Source organism: Anser anser (assembly GCF_964211835.1).
Source record: "Anser anser genome assembly, chromosome: 3".
Classification (NCBI taxonomy): Eukaryota; Metazoa; Chordata; class Aves; order Anseriformes; family Anatidae; genus Anser; species Anser anser.
The window spans coordinates 39,668,782-39,688,343 of NC_139722.1; the positions used below are offsets into that span (position 1 = coordinate 39,668,782).

The window sequence follows — 19,562 nt, forward strand, 5'->3', positions numbered from 1 at the left end:
ACAGCAGGAGCCAAGTGCATCTTGCCCATCGCTGTTGCTAATGTTATCTCTTTATTTTTTAGACCAGAAAAACAAGGAGGGTTAGAAAACACGAGGGGGAACCTGGGCAGAGGATAGATTGTAGAAAGAGACCAAGACTAAGAGTAAGTATGTGAAGTACAAAGGAGGAATGGAAAAGACATTTGTACTAATAGAGAAAATACACAAAATGTCAGCCAGCCATTTACTAGGTCCCTGCCTAAAGAGCTGAGTTCCTGATTATTCTGTATAGATAATAAAGATCTATTTCTTTCAGAGAAGTATGTATCTCTGCTAGTCCTGGAAATTATTTGTCTTTCCTTTATGGTAGCTGTCTCCTGCATCCCATCACAAGCAGCCACAGTGGCATAGGATATGCATGCATCAGTGTTTGTGTATAAGTACGTATTATGCATACACATACCTAAAAAAGTGTGTTGAAAATGTGTTGATGAAAACAAAACTAGAATGCAGACTTGGATTTAACCTATTTCCTCATTCATTTTCCTGTCCCTAGGGATGGATCCTCTGTTCAATATTGACTTTTTTCTTCCGGTTCTAGATGACTTTGGGTTCTGAAGATATAGTAACTGGGGCTGTTATTAAGGATATCATTATTATTTTGACAACATTGACTTTGACAGCTTCATGAACTTTATTGAATAAGCAATGTTTCATTACCCGTCAGATAGTATTTTCACACTTCTCCAACTTCCTCTGCATTTCGTGGTGCAATATCTGAGGATGTACCAAGTATTCTGTAAAAGTAATAATCTTTCCCTTCTTCCCTTTAGAAAAGCAACTTGATCAGTTACGGGAATTTTCTTCCATGTTTGCTGTTGCACACCTGAGAGCAGGTGCGCTGGGAAGAAGTTATTAAGGAAAATAAGTTTTTTGACAATGAGTCGAAGAGATAAGACACACACGCAATTTCAAATGCAGTGAAGCCTCTGCTCACGTTTGGCTCCTGCAGAAATGGGTTTCACACCACCCAGGTCCAACCCTGCACTCAGGGCTGCGTTTCTTTACTCTGTGGAAATAAATGTGACTGCTGATGGAAGCTGTGCTCACTGATGGGGACACTCTCTCCCCGCTATCTCAGTACACCTCTGTCGAGGGAGAGGGGAGGTGACAATACGAGGTCTACGTACAACGTGGGAGCATCGCTCACGCAGCCTGGTCTGGGGGTGCTCATGCCAGCAGGCTGCTGCGTGCAAAATGCCGTCCTGTGTGCCAGACGTGTGCCCAGTTGCCACTTGCCCCTTTGATGTGGGGGCTTTTCTTGGGCTTGTACAGCCCACCTTGCGCTAGGCTCTGGTATACTGGGGGTTGAAAGGCACCACGAAGAACCTAAGGCGGTATTTCATGAAACAGGAGCCAGCCACAAAGATTTGAACCTCACTGAAGAACGAGAAGCTTTGGAAGCAAATAAAAACGTTATTACTCAGGACCACCTGCAACAAGGAGACAATGGGGCACTACGAAGCCCACTGTTTATTTCATGAGAAAACCGTGCTGCAGCTGGGGCTCAGGAGCTCAGTCTTTCTGTCAGGAGCCATGGCAAAGCCAAGTGTCCACACACCGCTCAAAACCCCTTCAACACCCCACTCGGGCACCGAGCCGGGCCGCAGCTGACGGCCCCCGGGGGCGGCTCCCGGTCCCGAGGGCCGACCCGGGCCGTTCCGAGCCGTGCCGGGCCCCTTGTGACGCCTCCGCGGGCGCCGGGGCCGTGCGGTGGGGCGGCCATGGCGGGCGGCGCGGCCTTGCTCCTGCTCCTGCTCCTCTCCCTGCCCGCCGCCGAGCCCCCGGGCGCCGAGGACGATCGCGACTCGGAGGAGGCGGCGGCGGAGCCCCGGGGCGGGCGGGCGCTGCCGGGTGAGGCGGGGAGAGGGCTTCGTGTGGCAGGGCGGGCGCTGACAGGGCTGCCCGTGCGAGGCTGGGTGTGTTGAGCAAAGGGGACGCAGGGGTTGCTCCCCGGTGCCGGCGGTGGGATGGCGGCGGAGTTTATCGGGAGCTTTATTCGAGTCTCCCGATGAGCTCCCCGCGCCCCTATAGCTGCCCCTTGGTGTATCACGGTGGGCATGGAGCAGTGCTGCTGCCCCACGCTCTCACCTTCACCTCGGGGCCCCACCAGCACCCGGCGAGAGCGAGGGGACCCAGCTCACCGCTGGGACGTAGCATGCTGGCTGCCGGCATCTTTAGGAAGGCCTCTGTGGGGTTTTTGAGCATTTATTGGGGTATTCCACACGTCTTGTGTGATGTGGCTTGCAATTAAAACGCCATATAACTTCTGTTCTACGTAGGTTTTACAAGGCTTCCAAATGTAGAGAGGAGCACAGGCTGCCTTTGCTGCGCTGGTACTAATTGCAGCCCCCTGACAGGAATGCAAATGCAGTTCCTTAGCACATTCTTATCTCAGCATGTGTGGGATTTACATATATAACTCCTATTAATGCTAATGGCAGCTATGTACATAGTTCTTTTTGCATAGGGCTGACACTATATTTTTATCTGAACCTGATGCAACTGGAAACAGCCATCTTATATAAGTGGAAAGATCTGTAGTTTCTTATGGGAAACTTACTTAAATGTTGCCTCATTTTAAATGTAGGCAGGAAATACAAGTAAAGGAAGGAATACAAGCTTTGCATTGTAATATGGATGGATGGTTCATCACATTCATGGCATGGATGGTTCATAACATCCGTATGAAAAATACTGCGTTGTCCAGAGAATTATCAGTGAATCAGTTTCCCTTGAAGTTTCTTTATGTTGTTTTTAAAATTTCACTAAATCAAAAATTTGATCAGAAATCAGGACCACTGATTCAGGACTGACTTGTTAATTTAGAACCAATAACCTTTTAGTAAAGTTTATAGGAGTATTTTTACTTAGACAATACTGTATCTTTTTTATTTAGAACTATTGCCCATCAGTTCATCATTCTGATTCTCTGGCAAAAATGTCATGTTATGTGTTGTGGTGCTCCTGGAGCCAGAAGCATCCTTAAAGGGCGCCATGGTTGGTATCTTACTCTATAATTGGGAGAAGTTTGCTTTCACTGGCATCAAAGTCCCTCAGCCTTCTATTACCAATATCTGAAGTTCACTTTCTCTGCTTGTTTATAAATTTTTTTCTTCTTTTCTTCTTTTTTTTTTTTTTAGTTTGTGTCTGGATAGGAAATGACAGCTTCTTTCAGATACAACACCCTGCCATGGCTACACTTAAATTGACACATCAAAATTGAATTAACACCTACTTACAGGGTAGAGGTTTAGGGTTTATCATAACCGGATACAAATTGTCAGAAATCTGTTGAGCTGAGAATTTGCACCGTCTGAAGCTGTCCTAGCCCTCCCTCCTGCGTTTTTGCACACTTACATTTATTGTGCACACACAAACAAGCATATGTCATGTTGTACCAAGTTGAAAACAGGCATTTTTAAACAGGACTGTATTTAGACTCTAGACAGGATCCTTACGTTCCCCTCCTTCTCTGTGGTGCTGTGATTGTTGTTGTGAGACAGGACTGTTGAATGACTGTCCCATTAATTTAAAAGAAGCAAATGGAAACGTGATAGGACTGTCTTCCTATCATATCATGGATGGGGACTGTCTTCTAAAGAAGCGATTATTTTGCAAGGCTCATTAGATAATGGTGTTTGAGGCCACACAAACTGTTTTACAGGTTGGTTCTGTTTTCATAGGATTTTAAATCTTAGCATTTTTCCTCATGCTTTGACTAAGGTTGGAGTCTTACTTTAGCATTCAACTGGATAGTTAAGTTATTGCTTAAGGATTGTTGTTCATACACTAGAACACTGTTCTGACGAGCACGACTTATATGCTGAAATAAATGTCAGAACCATAGAGACAGTTAGAGATAACAGAAGAATAAGGTTTTGATGGCTCATTTATAATGTTGGGAAAAAGAGTTCAGTATCAGTTTATCAATGTGGAGAATTCAGTGTGCTGCTGTAGTGTAAATCCTTTACAGTGGAGGAATAAAGCTTCTATGTTTGTACGTCACTGACGGCAAGAGAAATGGAACCATTCTGTTCGACCTGAGATATTTAAAGTTTTGGGTAGTGTGTGAAAAATGTAAATGTTGCACAAAGATTTAATAACAAGAAGTGATATATAAACTTGCATTGCTGCACAGAAATAACATTTTGTAAACATAAATCTTGAATATAAAAAACCGAGAGACAGCGAAGCAAACTTTACATTAGTAAGTATTTGTTATCAGAAAAAAAATAATCTGAGTAGGCAGGACTGGCAATGCAGACTTGTAAAAACAGTCATAGTGACTTGTCTGTTCTCTTCACATTTGGAAGAACTGAAAAGACCCATTGCTTATTTAATGAATAATTTCCAAAGGTGCTTCACTAAGTTTCTCTGTGGAACAATTACTGTATCTCAATATCCTTATAAACAAACATTCAAATTGCATGCTGTTAGGAATAAAATATATAATCCAGATTTGAATCCCAGATGGAGACGAGAACCTTTTGCTTCTGTACATTCTGTGAAATCCATTCTGTAACCTCAAAGTACCATAAAAAATGGAAGGAACCCAATCACAGTGATTAAAAGCCCAGCACCTAATTAAAATACTGTACCTGGTTGACTCATCTTCGTGCTAGCTGTCTAAACCTGACCTTGAAGTGTGATGGGGAAAAAAACATGTAGCAAGGCTTATGTTAGCCAGAAAAAAGAAAAAAAAAAAAAAAGGAAATGAGTTGACTGAATATTGTTTAATGAAAATTTTTCTTAACTCTTTTCAAGGAAGAACTGTAATTTGCATAGGACCTAGACGTGGCATTTTCCTGAGCATTCGGAAGACAATTTAACATCATATGCTGATTTATAAGAAAAATACATTTTTTCCTCCTAAAGAATCATCTTAAGGTTTAAGTATGAATGCTATTCACAAAGGGATTTTATGATAAATTTTTCATAAATGTCTTTTTTCTCTGGTTTAGTTCATGAAAGCAAAAACGTTGGCAAATTTCACATTTTAGCTAAAAAGTAGTAAAGATTTCAAGGAATGAGTTTCCTGTTAATTGGGCATTTCCATCCCTGTCATTGTGTTAAAGATGTAACTTTAGACTTTGTGTTCAGGTCTGAATGCCCTTGAGTCCATGGAGCTAGAATTTGGAGTATGCACAGTTACATGTGGTAAGTAACAAAGCAGATGAATAAAACATATTGTCCTTTGTTTTTTTGGAAAAAAAAATGCTAACTGTAGCAATTTAGCAGTTGTAATTTGCTTGCCCTCGTTCACCTCTCATTGATTTCAATTGCCAATAACTGTAATTAACAAAAACAATCAGGCTGATTGTCATTAGAAGTTTAGGTCAGATCTGTTGTTTTATTAAATTCACAGCCTGCAAGCTCCTATTTTAAACCAGTTCCCTACATTTATTGGCACATGAGCTGCCTTCCCCAAAGTAACAATTTTCGCTATTTGTGAACATCTGTGAGATGTTCAGAAGATGAAAGATCTTCTGATGCTTCTCACAGATGTCTTCCCACATACAATATTGCCAAAAAATGGCTTGCCTGCAGTAGCCTGTTCTGTATTCCACATTTATACAATTTATAAATCGTGCTACGGAGAGGAGAGGTATCATTCTGGAGTAGGAGGGGAGAGAGGAGAAATGAGTTGAGCCTTAGGAAGACATCTCTGTTTAGGGTGGTGATAGAATCTGCAGTGAGGTAGTAATTATAGTGCTTAGGAAGCAGTCTTGAATCAGAAATGCCATTATTCTTTTTTCTGAACAATTTCTGCTTCTTGTAAGACCATAGGAAAGAGAAAGAAGAGGTTTTGCCCCCATCAATCTGAAGTTTTCTAGAGTATGCCTTCATATTTTTTTTTCAGCCACTTTTGATATTTCCAGGGAGTTAACTGCCTTGAGTGCTTCAGGGAAACCATTTCACATAGGATATTATGGTTTTAGGAAAAAAAAATAAAAATCTTGCTTCTACATACTTTAATATTTCCCTTTCTTCATAATTTCAAAGTTGGTTATGTGTTTGGTATACCCATACTGTATATGTATCCCCATACTCCCTATACCCCATGCTTTGAGATACACATTTTTTGGATACTGAGAAACTGCTCCTTATGTCAACACCTCTAGAAGACCTCTCAAATGTTCTTTATTTTCAGAGAATTTCAATCAGTTTTGCCTCAGTTTTATCTTGGGTCCCTCAGAGGTAACGTTTAACCCCTTTAATGCTGGAAATTATATACTCTTCCTGAGAAAGCAGGAAATGAAAGCTCTAACAAAAAGAAAAGAAAAAAAAAGGCATCATCTCATATCTGGACTTAACCCATGTTTGTAGCCCTTATTCTAGTCTGGTCTACCATGCTAGTCTACCAACAATGCATTGCATGTTGGTATGTTGAAAGGCTGAAAGGTACCTTATTAGTTCTTCCAGTACAAGTGTGAACCCTTTGTCTGCTTCAACTTCTTTCTTACCCCTTAGATTCATCTGTCTAGCCTTTTATATTTGTTGCTTTCTGAACTGACACCACTGTCTTAATTTTCCCCAGTACCACTGTGGCTCAGATCCATTGCTTCTCTATCCGTAGTCCAGGTTTACAGAGACATTAAAGCATAATTAAAACATGTTAATGATGTCTTGTCATATCTGCCTTGGTTTTGCATTAGTCTCATTGTTGTCTTGCTGTTTTGGCCACTGTTACCTCTAGATTTCTCTCATAGCTGCTGTTTTTCAGTTTTCTGTGGGTCACCCTTCCTGCCTTCCCAGTCTGTTCATTGACATTTTTCCAAGGTGAACTTCATTTAGATCATTTATTTTTCCTGCATCCAGGCCATTTTTCTGCTAGGTTAACTTGGATGACTTGGTGAAGTTAAGACTTCATTTGTTAGAGCATCTCAGTAGATTAATTTCATCCGCATTGGCAGCTACGAAGAAGAGGTAGAGAAAGGAAACATGGGGATGAAAGAAAAAAGCTGTCCAAAAGGAAGAAGCAGAGGAGTGCTAAGAGAACTTTCAGATCTCATTAAAAGAGCTTTTTTCATCAACCTTTTGAGTGTGATATACTTCCCCGATTTTAATACTGCAGTAGATAAGACATGGGGAGATGTTTTCCTGACGAATGTGATTACAGTTAACCCAGCACCCAGATTTTATCAAGCCATCCTTTTGGATTTTCATAGGTTCCCTGTCTTTTTCGTTAGCTAAAAAAAAACCTACATGGCCCTGAAGAAAGAGGAATGCCTTTAATAAAAGTGTCAGTTCATTGCCATTTACACCTCTGTCTCTGCATCCATGAGATGAGACATTCTCTGGAGTGGAGAACGATCCTCGTTTTGTGTCATTTTCAGTAAGTGGTGTTGTCTCCCTCTGTCACTTGAAGTACTGTTTCACGAGGAACATGACATCTCTGAAACATTCTGAAATCCATCGGTTTATATAATACACACTTAAGGAAGGCATAGGCTTCGTAAATGCAATATTCAAACCAATTTCCCGTTTATTATTATACTGCAAGGAGGGAGGGGGGTTAACTCTCCTCTTTCCATGCCTGTTAGTAAACAAAATACTTCTGGAAAAAATGGCAAAGCCTTCTTCTGTTTACTGGGCCTAAACATATTATTCCTCCCTCCCCCACAAGCTATGTCATTCCAGTGAACTGTGTACACACAGTTTGGCAAAAACAATTAGAGCACTTGTTTTGAATTTGTTCGTAATTGTTAAAATGAGGATGTTCCCATTGAAGCCCTGATAACGAGACTGAACATTTTCTGCCTACCTGAACATGGTGTCTGGAATTTTCCTTTACACATTCGTGACAGGTTGTCTCCTGTTCTTTGCCTTCACTAGGAACCTCCACGTTGCAGGTAGAGTCCTGGTCAACCCTTGTTGTCACCTGTTTCTCATATGAAGCCCTGTGTTAGGGACCACTGGGCTCTTGGAGGCTTCATTCTGGAGTCTGTTGGAGGAACTCCAGTGTCACAGGCTGGCACTTACCATTAAGGCTCCCCAGTCCCAGTCCTAATCCCAGTCCCAGGAGGTTTTAGAGCCATTGGTTTCTGCTGACCTTGGTGGGAGCTGAAGACACTCAGACAGTCACAAGACTGGAGGCAGACTGAGTTGGCAGCCTGTACAGTGTTCTCTGTGCCATCGGATTTGAGCATGTAAAGGCCAGGAGCCCGAAAGCTTTGGTATTTAAAGTGAATTAACTGTTTTGCAGAACATACATTAGCTTCCTTTCAAATTCTTTTTCTGTAAGGAAAGTTCTGAATTCATATTGAATTCTTTTTCTGACACGTAGGGGTGTGATGATTCTAAGGATCTGGCTCCCTGTGGTGCAGAGCCTGACAGACGTAGATGTTGTCTTAAAATCTTAGATACCCACATGGGATGGCTTTAGCAGGCACTCTAAGAAGATCTGTTTTTCCTGGTGTTTGGTAGATGCATCATACTAACATCCAGGATGAAGAAAGAGAAAGCAAAAAACAGTATGGAGAAGATGAAGAAGCTCAGAGTACAATATTTTTATTTTTTTTCCCCCAAAGGGATTGGCATTCGAGAAGTTCTGTTAACGAATGGATGCCCTGGGAGTGAAACAAAATGTATTGTCGGCGTGGAGGAATGCCACGGGCCAGTGGACTGTGGATGTAAGTGGAACACTGTGATACAGTAATCAAAAGCAAATAAGTTGATTCAAAGGAAACATCCTTATTCTTTGTGAGTGTGGAGGAAGTGGAATGAATTGATTGTATTCCACCCTCCAATTACCCTGCTAAGCAGTCTGGTAATGTTTAAGATCTTATTTCTGAACCGATGTGCATTTGGTTTCAAGCCCCTGTAAAATACCATTTTTCTGCTATTAGCTTAGTTCCAGATATTTCACCAAGCAAAAACAGTATTTGAAGTAATTTTAAGGGAGAAGATAATTTCAAAGTAACATTTTGTGGTTTGGAGAATTACGAGCTTTATGGTCTATACCGAGATGTTTCATATAGTTGAATATACCTATTAAAATTCCTCCTGTAGTGGGAAGACCAATTTCTGAGAACTCTGAAAGCGTGATGATGACTTGTATTTATATACCTCCTGAAAATCGATTTAAATATGTTTGGAAGATCTTAACTCCAAACAAGGTGAGTAATTGAACCCCACTTTGTGCAGAAAAATGGCATGCTGGATGTGTTTACTACATGCTCCATATGAAACATCCAGATGCCTGTGCTGATTACTTCCTTTGCTGTCACAATGCAAATAAGCCCTGATTCCTCACTGGTGAGTTGGTAATACAAGGGCTTAATTGGCTTTGCACCTTTATGCAGCGTCAATTTCCTCTTTATGTAAGGAAGACGATAATTTTAGAGAATACTGTTTCTTTACTCTTATTTTGGAAAAATTGGGCCTAGTGACTGGTGAGCGATTACACGTTAGCAAGTCACAACCACATTGCCCTTCCCACTTGTTCAAGGAGGTGCTGCAGAGGTGGGAGGAATTTTCCCAGGGTCTGAGAGGTCCTGACAGGCTGAAAAACTGATGGATGAGAATGAGCACTTCTCTGTGAGTATATTTGAAAAGAGACAAACCATTTTTTTTAAATTTCTTTTGCATATGGATAGACAGCACGCATTCTTCCCAATGATTCAGCTGTTATGGAAGTGCACAGAGATACGCGTCCAATTACTTACCAGTGTGAAACTCAAGGAAATGAAAGTGTAATTGCCTCCGTAAAATACGCAGTGCACGCAACAACTGGTAAGCTCGTAGAGACACTTACAGACTTCTAGTGTTATGGCCTTGTGCTTGTTATGTGGCATTCAATCATCATAGGATTGCACGTCACCAGTAGCATATAGGCAGGAGCTTGTGTGCTGTGGTAATGACAGTCATGAAATGCAGGCCAATAAAAGAGACATAAAAAAGGAAATGACAGATTGGGAATGAAGAGGTTGCTTGTGGTAAACATGAGTATTTTCTTTACCTTCGTAAAATCTCAAGCTAAAATAAGGAGGTTTTCCTATTGCCTACTCATTTGTTGCAGCAACCAAGTTGGTTAACATAGACTTCTTTTTGTCTCGCTGAGCTGCGTAGAACCAGCAGCACGCTGGGCAGTTCTGCAGTTAAGTCTCCTTTCCACTTCAGTCCTGAAGCTGAAAAACAACCTTTTGTGTTTTCTGTTTTAGCTGCCATCTGGAATTTGCTTATGCACAATATATTTAGGGAAGCTTAACACTGAAAAGAATACCTGGTGAAACAGTTCTGCAGTAACATCTTTCTCCCCTCCTCTGCTAATGGGATATTTGCTGACTCCATCAGGAAAGCTTTTTTCCTTTCTCTTCAGTACGATGGGTTATTTATTTCCTGCGTGTCTCCTGAGGTTCTTTCTGCCTTGTACAGTAATGAGGAATTTATTTCCTAAATCCATCTGGTAGTCACAAAACACCCAAATCTTTGATTATATCAATTTGCTTTCTTTTTCTTTTTATTATTTTCTTCTCCCACTATTCAGTTTCTACATTTCTTTTTGTACAAAGAGGAAGTTTCCTTTTTGAGACCTGAATTAGCAGAGCACATAATCTGTTTTAGTTTTAAACATGCAAATAGTCCCATTGACTTGAGTTGGTGAGTCATCAATAGGACGACTCACGCTCTTGAATTTAAACTGTGATTAAGTCCTTTTGGTGAAAAGTGGTCAGATGAAACCCATCCAACAGATGATCTACTGAGAACTTCTTACAAGGTTTGAGGCTGTTGGTTCAGAAACTATTTATGACTAGACAGAAATATGAAGAAGACAAGATCTAAGGTTTATTAAGTAATTTGGGAGTGGATTGTCATGATTAGTGACAGATTAGCTTCCTTCAGGTTTGTAGAGGTATTTAGATATCCAAGAGTTTCTGGGCTTTACTTCCCCAAGAGTGCCACTGTTTGGACTTCTGAAGTTATTAGCTCTTAATTAGGTACATGGAAAGAGTTATCAGCAGAAGTTTTGATTGAGAATGTACTAAGATTTTCATCATGTAGATCTAGTTTTGTTGTCTGTAGATGGTCAGAAATCTAGTGAGTTCAGAATACTGCCTAAATTAATTAAAAGTATTGCCAATTAAAATAGAGCTGGGTGGTAAGAAACAAAGACAAAAACTAGGACACCTTACCTCCTGCCTCTTTTTTCCCAGGCTCAACTTCACTGCTCATTCCTGGCTCTTCTACCCCACCTCCCTGAGCACCACAGGAGGATGGGGAATGGGAGGTTGGGGTCAGTCCATAACAGTTCCTCTATGCTACTCTTTCCTCCTCACACTTATCCTCTCTGGGTCTACCACAGGCCACAGTCCTTCAGGGTAAACCTGGCCCAGCATGGGCTCTTCAAGGGTTGTATTTCCTTCAGGGAATCTCTGCCTGCTCTGACATGGGATGCTACGCAGGCTTCAGTGTAGATCTGCTACAGTATGGTCTTCCATGGGCTGCGGGGGAATCTCTGTTCTGTTGCCTGGAGTACCTCTTCACCTCCTTCTTCCCTGAGCTTGGTGTTCTGTGTATTTTTACCTCCTAAATGATTTTTTTTTTTTTTTGCCACCAACTGAGATGATTCTGATCATTTCTCTGGGTCACTCAAATGAATAAGCTTAAGTTTGTATTTTGTCTTTCTCATCACCTCGATCCCTCCCTATTCTGTTCCACAGATACATTTCTTTGTGATAGTGCCAGAACTGAAAAATGGGGCCAAGGAAGTGGAATTATGCTTGCTTAGTGGCTGTTATTTCTTCCTGACACTTTCCTAGAGAGGCTTGAGGTGGTCAACAGAGCTAAAAATAATCAAGACACCTGATAAGGAGTAAATGTATTTCCTTTGGTGTCATCCTTTCTACTCTCTCCAGCGCTCTGTTGTTTTACTTGTGTGAACAGCAGTGGTCAGATTGAGAAAAACCATCTGAGAACCTGACCCCAAAGACAACACTTGAAAATACATAGCATGACATTCTGCTTCAGATTTTAATGCATGTGAAGTGGGGAGGATGTGTTGCAAAAAGACAGGTAAAGCCTTAAATGAACGTGGCTATATTTGCCACTGCCATGTGGCAAAACTTCTTATGAATTGATTTTCATACTATGCACGGAAAACTTTCATGTGTCCTTTGCCAGTGATCACTGCTCTTCTCAGTGACCTTTTGTTGAACAACAGTAATGACCTTTTTGTATGAGTGAGTGGTCTTTAGGAATTTGCCTCTTCCGTTTGTTTGCAAAACTGTTCAGACTGATGCCTTTTTGTCTTTTATAGCAAGAGAAAGGTAACAAAGATGTACTTTATCTTCAAAAATTATTGAGATCTGTGCAAGGAAAATCCCATCTTTTAATAACTGACATTTCTTTATGTCCTTCTTACTGAATCAGTACCCTGGAATACCGTAGAGGGTCTTGTTTCACACTCCCACCCATTACGTTGTTGGGTGTTTTGTGAAGACTTTGGAGCTGGAAGGCAGTTTGTTCATATTTACTAATAATAGTCCTGTGAGGAGGGAGGAAGGACTTTGCAAGGGAGGAATGTGAGAGCAGAGAACGATCCTCATTACCACGCTGTGTGAAGGGTGTCAGCCTTCTGTGATCCCAGCTGTGCCCCCAGCTCCACACTTCCCATGGGCGGAAGAGCGAGTCGGTCTGTGTGTGTACGGCTTCTGTGGAGAAGATGGAGGCAAGTGTTAACTGTTTCAGAGGCCATTCCAGGCCTCACTTCTCTTCTGTTCGTTTCCTGATAATGGCTTGAATGCCAGAGCTTCCTTTAGAGGCAGTAACCCATCTCTGTGACGGGTTACTGTACAAATGCATGACCAGCATTACTGTGTTGTCCTTGTGTTTGCACAGAAATGAAATGGGGAATCCCAGTGCCCGAGTGTAACAGCATGGATCCTCTGTGTGTGTGTGTTTCTGTGTGCAGTCCTGCTCTCACATTTGCATGTATCCATGCATTTTTAATATGTAGGAAAAGTCTTAGAGATAATCTGGAAGGGAAACAGAAAAAGCTATGCATCATCATTATATTAAGGGGGAAAAAATAGTCTGCAGAGGCAGGATCTCACTGCCCTCTGCCAAACTGATACATGCTTTCTGGATCTGAAAACTGGTGGAAAGAACTCGTGTTGGCTGCTGGACCATATAAACAATTGGTTGAGCAGCTGCTTCTAGATGGATCACTGCTGTACAGTTGACATCATGATCTAGGAGGAACCCCAGCTCAGTGAAAAACATGGGGGAAGAAGAGGATGAAGAGGAATGGTGCTGCTGGCAGAGGTAGTGGTGTTTCCTTTTGATAGAAATGGTGCAAGAGACATGTCGTAGCTGGAGACAATCTGCTTGAAACAAGTAGGTTATGTTCTCAATCTCTTCTTGCTCTGTAAAACCCTAGAAAATTTCCAGTGGAGGTACATACAACTTTAGGAATTTCTTTACAGTGTAATTGTGGAATATATAATAGTGTTTTTCTTCATCATTCTTAAGGGCAAAGTAGTCCACAGACCTGCAGTGAGCTGTAGACTTCAAGTTGAATGTCACTGAACTAAACCTCACATGTTTAAAAAATAGTTGTTCTTCCTACTTGTATTAAGCAAGAGGATTTAAAAAAAAAAACTGATGTAAATATGTCTTTGTAACCTTTTTTGATAGCTGAAGATGTTTCTAAGGCATATTCTGGCTGCAGCAGAATTCTCACTGCCTAATTGGGAATGTTGCCTGGACTGAGTGCAGTCAGGGTCTTAAAAGTGCTCCTGATGTGAATCAGTTTTTGCTCATCGTAAAACAGCTTATCGGGAAGCTGCTTTTTGGTCTGTTTCCTGTTTGCATTTTAAATGTGTGTTTACTTGGAAGGAACTCCCTCTGTATTATCAGTTTGTCTCTTGGGCAGTTCTAGATCTTGACTACTGGTAGAATTTCCTGCCTAGGAAGAAAACGAGTAGATCAGCAGTGGATAAGAGAAAGTTTGTTTTCCTCTTCAGCGGGCTCTTGTTACAGCCTGTAAAAAGAGGTATTCTTAGAGGTCTAAATTCACATTTTGTCAAGGGGAAAAATACATTACATTAATGAAATTGCAAAATCAAAGACAGTTTTCATTAATGTCCATTCCCCACAACTGCGTGTAATTCTAAAAAGACCGTCCAGTCATTGAAATGAATTAGTCTAAAAGCAATTAGCTCTGCATTGTGTGAAAACCCCAGTATTTAGAGTTACCATGTATGATATTCTCAGCTAGTTCACCATTCTTACATGTCTTGTATCTTGCAGAAAGATCAGGAGAATCCTATAGGCAAGCTGCGGTTTAAGAATGTCAACAAATTCTGTGATGCAGGAGAATGAAACTCAAATGATGTGATGGAAGAGTTGCTTAGATACTACAGTGATGACAGTGGCACAAGATCTTCTATAGAAATAGCAATGCAATAGAAGTAGAAATGGTTTTCCTGCAGTCATTCTGTTACAGAGAATACCGACCAGTGTAACATGAATTTTGTGTACCAGGGAGCAATGAGATAACCACATTACAGTCCTAGAAACTCCTATCAGGGAACTTGAAAGAAAATTAAGGTTGGCCTGTGTACAGTTGTCAAACCTGGAGGGATCTGGAAAGATGCACTGTAGTTCATTGATTTGGCTGAGTGTTGTTGAACAAATAATTTCAATTAAATCTCAGACCAAGGTGACTGGGTTTGGTTTCCAGGCATTTCTTTATCTAGGGTCAAAAAATAGGTGGGGAAAATCGGTTGACCATCTTCAGCATTTTCCACTCTTCCTGGGTTTGTTAGAGTCATCTCCTAACTGGTATCTTTGGTCTTAGATAAACAGCTAAAGTAATGGCAGGGCCATTGGTTTCCTTCAAAATATTCCAAGGTTGAACAGGTTGTAGCATTGCAGAATGCATTTTTACTTGAAATCCTTTCTATGTTTTTCACTTCTCATCTTCATGCAGCTGCTCCTTGCTATGTGTTCCTGGGCCATTCTGTGCTCAGTGGTTATTTGCTTTAAATAAAGGCATCGCAGACCTAGATAGAGACAGGGAGCAGAAAAGCAGCGCTTAAGTTATTGAATCCAGTTCTTTGTTAGCATACTCTCTTTCTGCTTCATTATTAGTGTTAGTATTGCAGCAATTAACGTTGTTAGCATTCTCCTGTATCACGGTGGTGCCTTGGTGCCTCAGTTGTGGATGACAGAGCACCTGGTACCCGGCACAGAACAAAGAAGTCAGCCTGCCTTGAGCCGCAGACGGTCTGTGGTAATTCTTGTCTCTCTGTCATTCATTTATCTTACTTGAACATGCCTTGAAATCGTACATTAAAGCATTTCCCAAAGCAAAAGCATTGTTGTATCAGTCATTCTTAACAAGTACTAAATAGATACATTTTCCTCTCCTTGATTTTTTTCCTTGTTGGTCTTTAGGAACTGCAGTCCCTTGTGTTACACAGCTATAGGTAGTATTCTGAGAGCTGTCCCACTCTGACTAACACTGAGATTAGCTTGTGTATATGTGTGTAGTGAAATCCCTTGCATACTCTTAATGTTTTGGCTAGTTATTTCCTGCCAAAATATGGCTTTCCAAGGCCTGATCTTTTGGTCTGCCATTTAAAACAGTAGGTCTTCTTGGATGTTAAGAGTGGAAAGAGTGCAATTCTTCCAGCCAGATGTAGATGTTTGCATCGGAGATCTGTATCCAGACTCTTTTACAGTTAGTGGAATGTTACTGATGAATCATGAAGTATTTCATCTTGTCCTGGATGCCTAAACCAAGTCAACGGAAGGTAGCTTGGAAGTGACAGTTCCTCTCCAAAGCCTATAGAGAAAACCTAAGACAGCTATCACAAATATCTACATAGTGAACTATCTTAAGTGAGATGTGTTCCACTCCACATGCCTTGATGTCCATTTCTTTGCATCTTCTTTGGTTAGATGCAAAGAAGGTAGAAAATGTTACTATTCTGACTTCTGCTGATTTCATAAAGGCATGAAGGTCGTAAAAGATGTCAGCGAGGTAAAGAATAAAATCCTGTTCCTTCTCATTTCTGTTCATGACATTAAAAGCCTGATTCATCTGAAAATTTGAACATAATAATGACCATGTATTTTTTTTCTTCAGAGCTGCAAACAAAACAATCAGAGAGAATAGACACAGGACAATCAAGGAAAAAAAGGGCAGACGCCATTCTGGTGTTTTGCCTGGTAACTGGAATTATTTTCACAGTTGGCGTGATCTTTGCCATCATCTTTATAATTCTTCACTGGTAGGTGGACAGCATACAATATGATTTATGTGTTACTTGATCAAAATACGATATTACTGATGACAAACATGACCTGGGGTGAACTATTTAAGTTTCTCTATAGTTTAATATTTGTGTTTCCAGTAAAGAAAACATGAACAAGCTTCTGGAGATCAGGCAGAAGTACTTTACAAAGCAGTTACAGTGACTGTTAATGGGAGGGAAATGATTAGAGCAATTTTTGCAAACTTACTTAAATGTGCGTTTTTGTTTAATTCTTTTTTCCATTTCAGGGCAATTGTAAAAGCTGTTTTGGAATCAAAAAATGGGCGAGATGACATGGTCGAAAAGCTGACCATCAAAAGTTCACAAAGTAACACATAGTAAGTAGCATCCCACTCAGGGTCAGCATTGCTTTTTGGAGGAATTGGGAGTCTGCACGTGCAGCTACAGTGTTCTCACCATCTGCATTAGCCACAATACAAGAAGTGCCAGAGCCATCACCCACAGAGAATACAGAAGAGTACAGAGAAGAATACAGAGAGTACAGAAGTCCTTCCAGCAGTTGCATAATGAACAGAATTAGAGAAAAAAGAACAATCAGATTACACAGGAACAGGATATAAAGAAGATTAATATATGCTTGGAATACTGGTTTTAAGAAATACTTTTAACAGTTCATTCACTGTTTTGGATTACTGAACTTTAAATAAAATGTGTAAAAATACTCCTATTTTAAGGTGGACATCACTTCCAGGTAGTATAATAGTCTGAGCACCTCTGAACTGGAGAACCAAACCCAAATTTTTGTGAGGATGTTGAAAACAATTTATTTAACACCTCTTAAATTGGAGGCGATGTTAATCTACACTGTATGAAACAGGGCACATAATCTAGGCAAAGACTATTTTTTGTAAAATGCTCCTTATCTCCCTGATGGTCCTCAAATATGTAGTCACTCTAATCCAGTGTCTTCTAGACACATAGGATAGTGTGTATTGTTAGGGAAGATCAATAAAAGGTGTTTCATAAGCTTCATTAATTTTTTACCTTCACATTTGCACATGTAACCACTTCTGCCATCAAGGGCACCAAAGCTTGTGAACAGAAGAGTAGTCCCCTGGGTTCAGACCAAGGGTTCATCTACCTCAATCAAATCAATGGACAAAAAAGGATGTGAAGGGAAGAGTACAAAAACAAGACAAGGTTGTATGATGTTTTCCCCATGTATTCTTCCAGCCTCCGGCCACTTAAATTTTTTCTAAACCAGATGCAATTTGTAAGCAGTTAGAAATCTTGAATGGACTTATTTTCCATGACTTTGTTCATTGTCCCCTTGTACTTAGTAAGCTTTTGTCACATCAAACATCCTCTGATGAGGAGATCCAGAGCACAAAAACATCTTTTGTCCATTTTGAACCCAATTCCTGATAGCTTCATTTGTTGCTCCTGACTTCTCGAAAGGGCAGTGAACTGTCAATCAGTACTATCCTCTCCCTGAAAGGGACTGTCCTCTAGGTCTCTAACATATTCCCTGGTTATTTTCTTTCTAGCCTGAAAAGTGTAAGCTTTCTTAGTGATTCTTCATCCTGAAGCTGTACCATACCTCTGACTATCCTTGCTGACCTTCTCTAACCATCCTCAATTATGTGATTGTCGTGTTTATGAAGGTGCTTTCTATTTGTGTAAAACATTGTTTGATGCAAGTAAAAAAAAAAAGAGCAGATAACATATTGAAAAATGGATTGCGGAGTGATTAAAATATTTAATAGATGTTATGATTGATTTTTTTTCTTTGGTAGAAACTCTGAAAAGAGGCCGAATATTGAGCACTCCAGGTTAAAGAATGCTTCTCAGTAAAGAACATTGAAAAAAAAATAGATTGGAGGTAGTAACTCATCCTCTCGAAGAATTCCTGTTCTCTTCAGTTCCTCTATTGCTGCAGATGTTTAACTGCACCATCTGCACATCCTTAAAAAGCATTATCATATTTTTCAGAGATACATCATTTTGTTTTCTGTTTAGTGAAAAGATCATTTACATTTTTGCAATAAAACATCATATTCAAAAATGACGTGCATTTAATTCTATAAAAATATCTTTTTTTAAAAGGAAATGGTATTTTTGGTAACACTGTCATTAGCTATGTCATATCATTTGGTGGACAAACCTACAAGTCTGGCAATGTTAAGAAGAAAATACATAGAGACTGAAAGAGCAGACAATAGCACTTCTGCAGTTTGCAAAACTAGATTACGCATTCCAGGTGAGTTTTTGATCCCATGCAGTCAAAGACAGACTATTGTGGTGAGTCTGGGATTAGGTCTCAAATGCAGGTCTCAAAAATAGACCCAAACCAGTGGTTGTTACTCAGGGAATTGTTCCCACTGAAGTTGTGGGAAATATGAAGCCCTACCACCAGCTCTGTGACTTCTGAACTCTTGTTTTCATGCTGTAATTTAGGTGGGGCATAACCAAAAGAGAGGGAATGAGACTGCTCTTTTTTCATAAGGATGCAAAGGATACAACCTTTTTGTGTTTTAATAGCATTAGCAAAGAACCTCCAGACTTCCTTGGGTTGATATTTTGAAGGTTTTAGATTTCCATGGTTTGCTGGCAAGTCCACCGAAAAGTAACAGATACATAGTCTGAGTATTCAGAAAATGAAATTCAGGAAAGGCTGAACTAATCCACACTGGAGCGTGGGGGGCCTCGGGGTAGATCAAGCAGCTTTTGCACTTTATTGGCTCGTATTTTATAAAATATGATTGCCTTCTGCCTTTTTTCACTCTCTTATAACTCCTTAGAGCTTTCTACAAAATAGAAAAAAAATATATCTCTAGAATATTTGATGCAGAAACTGTAGCACAAAACATGGAAGAGAGCCTTGCTCTTCAACAGATAGGGTAAATGTGCTGTTTGTTCTGCTGCCGAAGCTGCAATCACGAACTCCAAGAAGTGGGGAAATTCCTGAAGGTTACTGTGGCCAAGCAGTCCTCACGCAACCACTGTGTTATCATTCTCTTGCCCTAAATGTGAACCTGAATGGATCGCTCTTTGTACTGCATGCACTATAAAGCACACAGAAAGTGCAAAATAATTGTCTTAATATAACCCCTATCAACCTTCTCTGACTTCTGATCCCATAATCTGAAAAATACACTTAATAGTTTGGCAACAGAGTGAACAGCTATGACAGATAAAGGACATCCAGAAATAAATGTTGTAAGTAATTTTAAAGAGATGAAGAACGTGCTACAATCTGCTCAAGCACTTCTGACAAAAAGTATTCACCATCTA

At 40.5% G+C, this 19,562-nt stretch overlaps 1 protein-coding gene across 3 annotated transcripts; it reads left to right on the plus strand.

The window, feature by feature from the left end:
* Positions 1–1,152: 1,152 nt before the first annotated feature.
* Positions 1,153–18,333, plus strand: SPACA1 (sperm acrosome associated 1). 3 transcript variants are annotated; one of them, XM_083830142.1, is made up of 7 exons: positions 1,154–1,893; positions 5,143–5,199; positions 8,574–8,675; positions 9,055–9,161; positions 9,642–9,777; positions 16,139–16,283; positions 16,556–18,333. In XM_083830142.1, the coding sequence occupies exons 1-7, from the start codon at positions 1,764–1,766 to the stop codon at positions 16,644–16,646; spliced, it is 768 nt and encodes a 255-aa protein (XP_083686268.1). In that variant the 5' UTR covers positions 1,154–1,763; the 3' UTR covers positions 16,647–18,333. The 3 variants fall into 3 exon arrangements, with proteins under 3 accessions (XP_083686269.1, XP_083686268.1, XP_083686270.1); XM_083830144.1 differs by lacking the exon at positions 1,154–1,893 and adding an exon at positions 4,917–4,935; XM_083830143.1 differs by lacking the exon at positions 5,143–5,199 and having other exon boundaries at positions 1,153–1,893.
* Positions 18,334–19,562: the final 1,229 nt, after the last annotated feature.

Bases quoted from the DNA above. Each gene is read 5' to 3' on its own strand.
- SPACA1 (XM_083830142.1), top strand. From the start codon at position 1,764: ATGGCGGGCGGCGCGGCCTTGCTCCTGCTCCTGCTCCTCTCCCTGCCC. The intron at 5,200-8,573 runs GTAAGTAACAAA...TTTCCCCCAAAG, and splicing joins AGTATGCACAGTTACATGTG to GGATTGGCATTCGAGAAGTT. The intron at 9,778-16,138 runs GTAAGCTCGTAG...TTTTTTCTTCAG, and splicing joins CGCAGTGCACGCAACAACTG to AGCTGCAAACAAAACAATCA.